Source organism: Trematomus bernacchii, unplaced genomic scaffold (assembly GCF_902827165.1).
Source record: "Trematomus bernacchii unplaced genomic scaffold, fTreBer1.1, whole genome shotgun sequence".
Taxonomy (NCBI): domain Eukaryota; kingdom Metazoa; phylum Chordata; class Actinopteri; order Perciformes; family Nototheniidae; genus Trematomus; species Trematomus bernacchii.
The window spans coordinates 2,182,558-2,195,630 of NW_022987705.1; the positions used below are offsets into that span (position 1 = coordinate 2,182,558).

Below are 13,073 nucleotides of genomic sequence, written 5' to 3' on the forward strand. Positions count from 1 at the left end.
ATTGGTTTATAAGAAAGTTAATCATACGCCCAATATTTGTGGATTCTACAATTTCACACACCGGATCGATCCAGTCCCAGAGTCCACGCTGAAAAACATACGAGCGGTGTCGTCTATGATCTGGAACACCAACAGGGCGTTGTGGTTTCGGTCCCTATCGGTCGCCTGGATGACGAGAGGGTTCCCATCCTCTCCCAAGACCACCGTGTTGACTAGAGCAGCCTCACTGATTACTCCCACATACCTGTTGAGGTGAAAAGATAACACTGCTGCAAAAGGCGAAAAAGTATGCTTACAAATCTGGAAAATGGCATGTGGTGATTGATACCTGATTTCCCGGAAGACTGGTGGGTTATCATTCACATCCCCCACCTGGACGATGACGGTGGTGCTGGCCTCGACTCCCGCCATGCTCAGGGCATGCACCACCAGAAAGTAGGATGTAGTTTGCTGTCAAAACAAATAAATTCAGTGAGTAGTCGAAAGGGATAGAATAAAATGTTATGTGCACTCCTTGTAAAACAATCATGTCAACACTGAGAGCTTCAGCAGATGAAACAGAAGCGTCAACAAACCTCAAAGTCAAGGGGTCTGCGTGTGGTGATTACACCCGTGTGATGGTTGATGAAGAAGCAGTTCTCGTCGTTGCCCCTGGAGATTTCATATATGACGGCTGAGCGGCTGAGCGCATTAACGGTGATCACATGCGTTCCAATGGAGCTGTTCTCCATTATCTGTAAAATCAGAGACATCAGTATCAGTTCATAATATCAATAATATTTGCACAGTATGCACACAATACTTTCACCACACTGCTACCTGCACATTTACATATATATATATTATGTATGTATGTATGTATGTATGTATGTATGTATGTATGTATGTATGTATGTATGTATGTATATTTAACCTTTATACATATCTGAATATATGTACATTCACCTGTATAGAGTTTAACTGTTATATTTCTATTCATACTATTGCTACATGTTTATTTTAATTTGATGTTTTATTATTTTATTTGTATTCTTATAATCCCATGTGTACTATCTGTGTTTCTGTCTTGTTCTGTTGCTGCTTTGACACCTGCATTTCCCTATGGGGATCAATAAAGATCAATCTTATCCCCCATGCACCCATCCTTTCAGTCAGCAATCTGTTTCTCTTTACCTCGGCCTGATACTCATTCAGAGAGAATTTGGGTTGCGAAAAGTCGGAGAGTATCAATGAGATGCGAGCTGAAGCTGTGGCCATTAATGGAGGAAATCCACTGTCTGTGACTCGCACAGTTAAGGTGTAAAATCCCACAGAGCTGAGGCCCAGGTCCCTGGCGATGAAAATAACTCCTGTGGCATTATCAATGCCAAACACACCAGCAGTGTTCCCTGAAAGCAGCAGAAAGGTTACAGACATCGTTACTAGTAAATAAACAGGACTTGAATCCCAATTTGTTTTCCTGTGACACAACATTACAAAGCCCATCACAGGTCAAAACACTTCACAAAATAGAAGCAAATACATACATTAAAATAAGATAGCATCAAACCTGCTTCAAAGGTATAGGAGAGTTTCCCGTTAATCCCATTGTCTTTGTCTAAGGCTGTCACTTGTAGGACAGGAGTGCCTATAGGAGATGACTCATAGGCCACAGCATCATATACAGTGCTGGTGAAATAGGGGATGTTATCATTAGAGTCCTCCACTGCCACCAGGATACGAGCCAGGTCGCGGTTAAATGGAAACTCCTGGTCCTTGACCTGGAGTCAAATGAGAGATGAATATGGATACCATTTTAGGATGCAGTAAAAAAAAAGAAAAGAAAGAAATTAGCCAAAAAAGAAGGCACATTTGCAGAGAGGAGCATCATTTTGAAGAGGGCCCAGGTAACGACACACACACACAGATTAGTGGTAACAGCCAAACAAGCAAACCCCAAAACAAATATTTGTGTTCCCACCATGATAGTGAGGATGTGCTGTGTTCTGGCCTCGTAGTCCAGCCGGTCTGCGGTGTAGACCACCCCGGTGCCAGGGTTGACCCTGAACAGCCTCATACTGACTGGGTCTGCACTGCCATAGATGGAGAAGCTCAAACGGGCACGCTCGTCCATGTCCGAGGCTCTGACCCGCAGCAGCTCCATGTCTACTGGTGCGTCCTCTGAGACACTGACATCATAGGCTGGCTGGGAGAAGACCGGAGGGTTGTCGTTGCTGTCCAATATTCGGATAAACACCTGAATGACAAAGAGACAGAGGGAGAAAAGTAATTCAGATAAGTAATGTTGAAATAATCTATATTATATGATCATGTGTTCTAAGTCATGCTCGTGAGTTTCATCCTTTAGTTTATCTAAAGAGACTTTGTACCATGAATGTGCACATGTCTGTCTGCAGTGTGTTATTGAGCATAGGATCTTGTAACATGTGATTGTAAAAGGTCAAAAGTTGTAGGGCTGTGTAAACTAAAAAGAAGTGTATAAAACCTGTGAGATTCTGTTATTCTTTAGACAGACATCTATACTCTTAGCGGACTTGACGCAAGTATTCTGGCTCTTATACTGTTGTACAACAATATAATAATTCCTTCAATCAGCAGTGTGTCTGTGTTTCTATTTCGTTATATTTGGTTGTGTCTTGAGTGTTTAAGGTTTCGGATCCACGACAGCAATGAGAGTGCTCAGTATATTTTTTTTATAGATAAGAGCCATGTTGATAATACTGATAATATTTGATACCGTCGAGGTGTCGGGTTATCACATTCATTTTTCATTTGCAAGTTCGAAATACCAGCTCTATTCACACTAAATCTCCTTAGTCAAAGCCTTAGGTATCTTTTACAAATTGGACAGGGTGTTTTCAATAAAGAATGTAACTTTGGCACATGACCTTTATTTGCACAGTCTAATCCCATTAATCCACTGATATCAAGGATTTCCCTTACGAGGCAGAACGAGTAGTCCAGCCAAGACAGCAGGAGGAAATGTCAAAGACAAAACCACATTTCATAGTCAGTGAGAGATCATTTCAGGGGAAGGGAGTGCAAGCGTAGGAGGGAGAGATGCTGAGAGTATACAGCTCCCCGAGGAAGAGGTAACAATAATTTAATTTGATGTGGGTCTGGAGTGTGTAAGAGGCAGTGCCAGTGCATAACAAATCATCAAGTGTGCTCACCTGAGCTGTGGCAAAGTTGGTCCCATCTGTCACTTGAATAGTCATGTTGTACACAGACTGCACCTCTGCATCCAGGGGCTTGGCCACAACTAGAGTTCCCACCCCCACCTGAAGGTCATACTGCATGTCAAAGCTCCCTGGAATCACACACAAATACATACACATATATCACACACAGAGTTTCAGTCATTTAGTATTCAGGGAGCGTGCTAAACTCAGGTGCTCTAAGTTATTACTGTGTAATTGTTTTGGCCAGGTTCCTGCGTCTGGAGCTGTAGGGTCTGTGAAATAAAATGAACTGAAAAGCAATGCAATGTAGCATCGAACCCACTTGGCAGCCAGAGAGCTGTTAACAGCCACACAAACATCTGTCTTATCACTCCAAAACACAACCCATCTCAGGGATCAAAAACCTGCAGCCGGGTCTTTCCACGGGCGGCGAGTACAGTTTAGAGGCTTAATGTTTGATTAGGACGAGGGAGAGGATTGATATGTGTTCGGTATTCAGTGCCATCCTTCGTCTCATTCCAGCTTCTCTCCAGAGATATCTGGGAGCTGAGCTCTCTTCAGCATATGAATACTGATTGGCCATTTTTCACAGGAGCACTGAAGCATGTTGAGTCGCACCAAACCGCTGGGATTCGCTTTTTAATTCAGGTTAGGTTGGTCAATATTACACTGTGATCACCCAGCATTAAAAAAAACGAAGTCACAGTCTGTGGTCTCTAAATAAAAAGAAGTGTGCTGTTTCCCTTCTGTATGTTAGAGTTGCCTCTAGGGGGTCTTCAGACTTAGTTTGACTATTTTTGGTAGCATATTTTCCAAACATACACTGATCTAAACACCTAAACTGTTAATACTGTTTTACAGTCTAGAAAAAACAAAGTGTAGTAGCAGCAAATGTTTTTAATTTTGACAAACTGTTTCAACGACTGACGTACTTTTAGTCTTGAACAGCTTGATTTGCTAACAGTGAGATAAACAACATTTATCTTGAGTGGGTCCCTGTTTTGTTCTTATTACATAATCTGCCAGCCTTTAAGAGTGTATAGTTAGGCTATGACTATGACACAGTTTAATCACACCACACAACACAATACATACGTACTGAAAATGAAATTTGGTAAAGGTGAGAGAACTTATGCAATAACATTGTTGACACAGAGTACCATACAGTTTCCCTCTTTTGTAACAGAGCTTCCTGGGGTTGTCTGTAACTGCACACAAAATCCTCAGGATGACTTATATTGTAACTTAAGTGGTAAAGGTCATTATTTCAAATGTATTTCCATTTAGAAAAAGGCTCTCGGATGTAAGAATGCTACAGTAAGAGGCTGAATGTGTCACACAAGAGTGGAAAAGCACAGTGGCTAAACTAATGATTTGAACCTATGCTGCCTGGACCAGAATAACAAACTACTACTACGTGTGGAGTGCTTTTTCAAACACAGATCAATCAATACGGCCTTTGGCTAAACACAGCCCTGGCACTGTTTGCTGCATTTCCTGAATTTTCTACTTTTCTTCAGACCTGGGGCAATTTAGGAAAATCATTTGGCAAAATATGCTTTGACCAGACCTGTTTCAAGTGAGCAGTTTCTTCCACAGGCATTTTGAGGAATGTAGAAAGTTTCTCTGGCAAGACGTCCGCCTTAACAAGAGAGAAAGAGAAAGAAAAAAGAGGTTAGTTGAATTTAGGAAATCAAGGATGTCGTTGTGATCAAAGGTTTGCCTCATCTACAGCACTCTGAAAAGTCAACCTCTTTAATGACGCACATTTCTGTGCGTCATTAAATACTGCAAGAGGACTCAATACTTGTGCGCAGTGGCGGGAATGTGATTCATTCAGGGATGATATTCAAGGTCAGAGAAAAAATAATATAACTATGCGTTAACTTTTTGAAAAAGAAAAAAGCGAAATATTAATGAGCTGCACAATTACTTCACTGACATTAACAGTAATAGTGGAAAAGTAATGAAAAATGTTCATGTTCATCATGTTCTTCTCATTTTCTGTTTCTTTTATGCGTGCATAAAGACGAATAATCAACTCATCAACTAGTTTTGTATTAATTCCTAAATGAACATTCAAGCTCTGTTTGAATTATTTAATCAGGGTAGCAATCAATAATCAGCTTTTTACAGATACTTAAACAATTCTGAATCAAGGGGCAAGCTTCCCATTTTTCAACAGGCAGATGGATATAAAACCAGTTATTTAAAAAAAAAAAAGCAAAATAAACAACAGGAACCTTTATTGTATTGTAATTTGTTTGCCAGTGTGCTTTTGGCAAAATACATTTGAAGACATTTTTTATTTAGACAATTCACTTTTACCTGTGTACAATTAAGAGAGCCTTTCGATTTTAACAAGCAAATTTGGATCATGAGAAACTGTCTGCAGTACATTTACTGCATTAAGGGGTAATATAAATCAGCTGAAATATGTCCAAAGCTGTTATGGAAGTCTGTGGGAAAGCCTGCAGAGTCAACAATTGTAACACTTGCAAACTATTACACTGCATGGTGTGAAATGCATCACTTCCATTGTGTTGGTTTGGCTCAGCCAGGATAGGTCTGACCGGAAAAACATCGCTCAAAACTATTATTATTATATATATTATTATAAAACTCCAGCATACAGATGGAAATACTAATACAATTCTGACCGCCGCTTTACAGTTATGATAGATAGTTGAATAAATCCAAAATTCCCTTTTAAATACATCAATTATACAACATTTTAATATGACACATGACAAGGCTCATTTAGTTCAATTTGATACTGTGGCCGGGGTGCATTTGAATGAATTGGTCACCTGAAATATTATGAATACCAATTATTCTTTGTTGGTTTATTGTCACACATTAATTTTCTTACCGATAATATTGAACCAGACAGGTGTGCTCGACTGGCTGACAGCCACTACTCCCACCGGCTGAGCCACGACAGCTGTCTCCGAAATAGAGAAATTGTAGGACCTCTGGGTAAATAGTAGAGTTACAGGCGAGGGGACGGGTTTTCGAATCCATTCTACGTGGAGTTTGACAGTAGACCATAATGGGGGATCACCGCTGTCCTCAGCTTTTATCTGAAAGACGGAACAATAAGGAGAAATCAAATATTCAGCTGACACATGCGGGAGCTAATGAATCAGGCATTTGGGGAACATTTAACAATGATAAACCAGACAGGCAAACAAGCGAATGGAGTGTTTAACATTATGTTGGTATGCATGTATTCAGGGCAAGAAAGCATTGAGAAGGTATTAGTATTCTGGCCACATTTATGTCAAAACTATGCCAATGAGCTCTATACTCATCTACATTTACTAACACCTGCACCTAAGCGACAACCTCCTATCCATAAATAATATTTTACTAACCTCAAAATTGATTCCAGCAATTACAGTTTAATGGGATGGCTGTCCCTGCCTGACTTTAACTACCTCGCTCTACTTTTCACACATTACACAGGAAAACATCTTACTCTTCGGAGGAACCTAGAGCATCTGAAAGGTAATTGTAAAACGTAGCGCTAAGTGGTGCTCATTTAAGAGCAGAACCTGTGAGCCAAATGCATTATTCAAAAACAAAGAAACACAGTTGAAAGAGAGAAAATCGGTGTGTTCATAGTCGATCTCACTTTCATGTCACACATTTTCCACTGAAAGTGAGCACAACCTCAAAGGGCTCATGGGCGTGAGCGACTAATCAGTGAACCAGACGAATAAGAGAAATCAAGTCTTCGTAGCGCACCCGTAAAAGGGACTCGAGCAGGGTGAATACATTGTCAGCATGAATAATTTGATATACAAATACAACCTCAAAAATTGCAATATGTGCTCGTGTTTAAGGATTGCCATTTACTGCCGGAGAATCATAAATGATTTGTGCCACCTGACCACAAATTCAGCTGTGCCACTCCATCCACCTTGGCGCTTTTGAGCACATTTGGCCATGGAAACATCAAAAACGAACAAGCTCTCATACCTGGGCTTCTGCCAGATGAAAAATGAACTACGTGACTGTGTTTGTTACTGCCAAATTTGCAAATATATGGAAGCAGATCCACTAACCTAATGGAACCCGAGTGGCTATGAATCTACTTTGAAGAAAGGAAATTGGGACAGCACTTTGCAAGTGGAAAGAGAGGAGCACTGTTCCTCAGAGAGGTGACAGTCTTATCCATAGTAAGACAATATGATTGAATATAGATGTATCCTTTTGTTTGCCATGTTGATAATGAGTCGAGACCAAATAGCACTTCAGTAAAAATGTATTTATAAAACAAAACTCGGAAAATGACACTCACGGTGAGGATGTCATAGCTTCCCGCTGTCACCATCTTCTTGGATGACACCATGGCAGTCCTGGGGTCAATACTGAACTTGTCTTCCTCATTACCATCGACAATGCTGTAGGTGATGTTGCCATTGGCTCCTAGGTCACGGTCATAAGCGAAGACACGGTACACCTGTTCGCCACGTTTGTTGCGGTCTCGTTCGGTCAAGCTGATGCGATAGGTGACTTCGGGGAAAGTGGGCGGGTTGTCGTTCTCGTCCTCGACGTGAACTATGACCCAAACAGTGGACTGCCGGGTGGTCACTGGGCCGTCTATCACTGTTACCTGAGGAAGTGTATGAGAAGACATAATGAGTTAATGAGTTAATTAATGTCTTTTGAACATGGTTTGTCATGTGCTCTTCTTGCATGAATTTATTAACATCTTAAATCTCACACTGTGTGGCTGAGCTGATGGGAAATCTCTCTGTGTTATTGATCTCCTGGAGGCGGAGGCAGAGGTCTGATCATTGATCAATTGGATCAGATAAGGGTGAACACCGCCGCTGCCAGCCCGACTGCTCACTAGACTATTAATTACCAGCCGGCAGCAGAGACTGGCAGGCGGAGCAGTGGGTGGCACGCATGGAGCGGCATTTCTATCGAAATCTCATGACAGGACAGGACAGGAGGATGTAACAACAAAGACTTCTCTGCCCCCAATTTTAAACTCCCGTTAGGTGTCAATGTTTAGGTATATGATGCTGTAAGGTGGAAGCGTCCTTGCCCAACTTTTTTATTTTGTAGTGTGGTGCCATACGCTGGGTTCTTATTGCATACTGCAGCTGAACAAAGCAGAACAAAGAGTTATTGTGTGTAGACAAGTCAATTGGCAATACGGAAAGAAAACACCACGCTGCAATACTGCGGGTGAACTGGGGGTTATTTCATTCCATTTTGCAGAAGGGCAAAGTGCTCGCAGATTCAACAGCATTTAATAATGTGTAAGAGAAGTCTGGGGAAGTAGAAGTTTGCTCAGGTCTCTGAGGTGGAGAATCTCTGATTATCATGTTCATCTGCATGCAGAGCAGCAGGAGCATGGTAATCACAGTTATCTGTGTGCCCAGTGTCTGCGCTTATCAAACGCTGGGCAGAGAAACTCCTCTCCTCCATTTTCCCGTCCTGAGTAGAGAAGATAACCAATGATGAATGATTATATTTAGAAATTCCTAAACCTGGGGCCCAAAACTACAGCCATTCATCAGAGTTTATGGAGTGTTGAGGGCCTGCCAGGTTTGTCCTCCACACCGTCTCTGTTAATGGTGGCTAGTGGCAGGAGGCACGGCCAGATAAATAATAATACTAAAAACCAATAAACACTGTTCCGGTTATTCTGTACCTCTAAGAAGTGCTCCGCCTGTTGTTCTCTGTCCAGTTTTCTCGCGGTTGTCTTGATCAGCCCTAAGAATCATAAAAAGAACAACTTCAGATTACACAAACGCAGACGTGCAGATTACAGACCTCGTCTCTTCATAATTTAGTGTTTATACAAGTTTCATCAAAGAAGCACTAGGAAATATCAGAGAGGCCAACTCAGTGGACATTTTTAAACACCAACCAAAAACACATCTTTTTAGATTAGCATTTTATTAGCAACCCCCCACTTTAAATGTTCTTTTAGTCTTTATTACATTGTTTTATTTATTTTATAGGTCTTAAAGGATTTTATCTTATTTATTATTAATCTAACATGTTTCAATAGCAATATTTATTTTTACGTTGTTTTTTAATATTTTAATCGTTTAACCTTTATTAGAATTATGGCATTTTTATTACTATTATCTTTTTATTTGTATTTCTGTTGTTCTTTGTTTTATGGGGTTTTATATTGTCGCATCGATTCAGTTGTCTTGTGTCTTATCCGTATTATTTATTTTATTTGTATTATCATACCTTTTACCTCCTTGTGTCTATTAACCTGTTAAAATGTTATATGTGTTTGCATGTACCTGTAAAGTTCTTAACAAATAATCTGAGGGGAATTTCTTGTTGTGTATTTTTAACTTGTGATGTGTCATTTTGTAAAGCACTCTGAGCTGCATGTGTTGTATGAAAAGTGATATATAAATAAAGCTTTTTTATTATTAATATATTTTTAAAAGCCAAACTCAATACTAATCAGGAAGTCTTCCACTTAAAAATGAGCGTATGCGAGCACTAACACGCACCCGTACAGACTAACCCTGCAGTCCTGGCAGAGATGACGGCACTTGGCACATGTTCATATGGAACTGTATAGCTGAGGGTCATTCGGTTGGCCAGCACGCCACCATGACAGAGCGAAAGGAGTGAGGCTATTGATAGTAACTGTGATCGAACCAGATTATTCCGATGACAACTTGACAAACCCTAGCAAGCTGCAGTTTTGATCACACACATTTTCCTCTGATGTTCTCTTTTTTATTTAAAGGTCCCCTATTATACTGTTTTTCATCAATATATTATAGGTCTCAGATATATACAAAACATGTCTCTGAAGTGTTTGGCTCCAAACACCCAACAGATCGTTGTAGCATCCCATAATCCCCTCTGTTTCAGCCCTGTTTCAAAAGTGCTGATTCTCCGTCTGTTACTTTAGATGAAAATAAGGAGCCCCTCCCCACGCCCCTCTGAGAGATATTTGGTTAAAAAGAACACAATGGTGCTCTAGGAGGAGATTCAGGTGATAAGGTGGGGGGGGGGTTACCTTGGTTGGTGATTGGCTAATGGTTACACAAGCCAAAACATCGTTATGACATCATCAAGTGGCCAAAATCTGATCAGCTCATTTTCAGACAGGTTTTTATATAAATGGGTCAGGACAAAAAGAGAGAGAATCTTTTTTCCTGAAACTTTCAGAATCTCTTTACACAGAGATGTAAACTTTACATGTTGATGTAGAAAATACATGAACACGTGGATTTTGCATAATAGGTGACCTTTAAGGGTTTTAATTTGTTGTTATTTATTCTCCACACACACAGAAACAGTTTGTGGTAATTAATATCTGCTTTGTTAATTGAGTAAAAACTTTGCTAGTTAAAATCAAAAGCTCCCGTGACATTATCCTGGCCAGAAGGCAAACAAGGATTAAATATGCAGGCAATAATCCATAAGCAAATTCAGCCCTAATGAATGACAGTTTTACAATATTGTAAGCAGGCTTTGTATTACAGAATAAATTGATTTTGTTCATCACGATCCTTGTATAATATGTAACATCTCTCAAAAGCATCCAAACACTGGAAAACGTGGATCTCGTGTTCTAGCACACAAATACAGAAAGAAATGTATTGATTTGATACAAGTTAACATACTATTATTTTCTACATACATGGGCACATTAAGACGCAGAAATACACACAAAAGCACATGCACAAATACACATATAAAGAGGTACAGTATAAGGAACTATTTATGTGTAGATTCGTTGACTTTGTTACTGTGCTTGAATGGCAATGATGCATTTGTTTTAGGGTAATGAGCCGTTGCGTGGAAGTAGGATTATTTTGGACGCATACAATATCTTTGCAGTTAATGGATAGACTAATACCACGGTGCAAACTCACACACTTTCACATGTCCGTGCTTGTGCATATCACAGTGTCACCTTGAGCTTGCTATGCAGGCTAACTTCAATTAAGCAAATTAGGAGTAAATCTAGAGCAGCGGTCACAAGCTGAAAGGGGGTGGAGGGGGGGAGAGGGGAGGGGGGGAGGTGGGGCTTGTTCAGCAGAACATAGAGCGAGTTACTCTGATAAAAATCGATGATCTACAGAGTGCAGCACATCTGCAACAGTACATCCCCCGGTTTTATTGAAGATAGGTAAATATTCTCTAAACAATCCTCACCCACGCCATCACAAAATGTATGTCATGGTCCAATACACTCCCCCTTCTTTTAAAATGCTGTCAGTAGCAAATAAGGATTTACTCACAATAACTACTGTCTGTTATGTCATTGTGTAACCTATTTTTTTTTCAAGCCATATAAGGGGAATAGCTGTCATATGATTTCTAACTGGAGCAACAATAAAAAACACAAACTTCTATGCTTGTTCATTGTATCTTGAATATTGACTGAAACATGTACAATTGATTTATTAATATCATGGGACAACAAAGCCAGTGCAATCGAACAGTGCATTGCAGGAAAAGGTCACACAGCCACCATCATTCCATAACGGGCCCTCAGCAAACATGCCATTTTTAGAAACCAGCACTCCTTCTTCTAACACCCTTTGTCAACACTTGTCTTTTCTGTCTTCGCCCCCAACGGAGGAAGGCTCTGCTCTCACACCCAGAGACAAACAGACAGCCCTGCAAGCTGTGACAGCACATGTGCACACTTTGCACACTTTGCACTCATTCAAAATTCGGCTTCAATACATTTTGGGAATTGAAGAAATACCTCAAACCCATCAAGCTGACATTTCCAGAGTGAAGTTGAAAAATGTATTACTTTAAACCCCCCCAAATCCCAGTCCTGAAAACAACAATTTTGAATTTTGATGGGGTTTTGCAGTAGCTCAGGTCCTCGTTTGGCTGGCTGCCAATTTTTGAAATGAAATCAATCGACTGGGTAATGTTTTTTCATCTATCCAATGAAGCCACACTGGTACATGGAAAGTTTCTGACTGGACAAACAGTGAGGCGTGATATTTATTGAATGCAACTCTCCTTTGTGCAAACTAATAGACTGGAACTTTCATGCCATTTTTTTTTTTACATTATAGTAATTGTAATGTAATGGATATGCCTTTCTAAAACTGCGGAATATAGTAGATCCAAATTTTAAAAAGAATAAACAAATGTCATTCACATTATTTAATGGGCTTCAATAAGCTAATGGAAGTACACCAGAAGGAGAAAAGACAGCATGAAACATGAAAAACCTATTGCTCAGTTTTTGCAATGCAAGTCCATTTACCACAGTGTGAACAAGATAGGCATCCATTTGATCTCCATTGAATGAAATTAATGAGTAACAGATAACAGAATACTGTGGGTCTCTGACAGAGAAAGACAGCAGGACTCAGATGGCTAAAAACTCTCCCCTGTGGCACGTACACACACACACACACGTACACACACACACACACACACACACACACACACACACACACACACACACACACACACACACACACACACACACACACACACACACACACACACACACACACACACACACACACACACACACACACACACACACACACACACACACACACACACACACACACACACACACACACACAAATACTTTGTGTACAGCTGTTGGATGTGTGTGGACAGAGACGGGAACACATGTGAATGAACTCTCTCATGTGAGTTTCACACATTATGAGGTGGCTTTATCACCATCGCAACCTTGCAATAGAGCTGCCCTCTGTAACCTACTGTAACCAATTAATCAAATGGATTAATTTGCCACACTATCTCTCCTAATCTCTATCTCACACATGTTCATGCTGGATGTATGAACAGTACTAGAAATCTGCTGAAAAAACAATGACAAACTTACTAATGACACATGTGATGGATGCGCCAGAACAGGGACAGAAACGAATCATT

General features: G+C 40.3%; 1 protein-coding gene across 1 annotated transcript in view; it reads right to left on the minus strand.

Moving 5' to 3' along the window:
* The window catches only part of LOC117490562 (protocadherin Fat 3), a 62,349-nt gene that overhangs the window by 36,049 nt on the left and 13,227 nt on the right, over positions 1-13,073 (minus strand). The window contains exons 6-16 of the mRNA XM_034140328.1: positions 8,857-8,918; positions 7,489-7,803; positions 6,055-6,265; positions 4,753-4,824; positions 3,174-3,310; positions 1,961-2,236; positions 1,550-1,760; positions 1,174-1,388; positions 576-734; positions 329-450; positions 62-244 (exon numbers count right to left, since the gene is read on the minus strand). Coding sequence (XP_033996219.1) covers positions 62-244; positions 329-450; positions 576-734; positions 1,174-1,388; positions 1,550-1,760; positions 1,961-2,236; positions 3,174-3,310; positions 4,753-4,824; positions 6,055-6,265; positions 7,489-7,803; positions 8,857-8,918 — 1,963 coding nt within the window. The remainder of the gene's footprint in view (positions 1-61; positions 245-328; positions 451-575; positions 735-1,173; positions 1,389-1,549; positions 1,761-1,960; positions 2,237-3,173; positions 3,311-4,752; positions 4,825-6,054; positions 6,266-7,488; positions 7,804-8,856; positions 8,919-13,073) is intronic.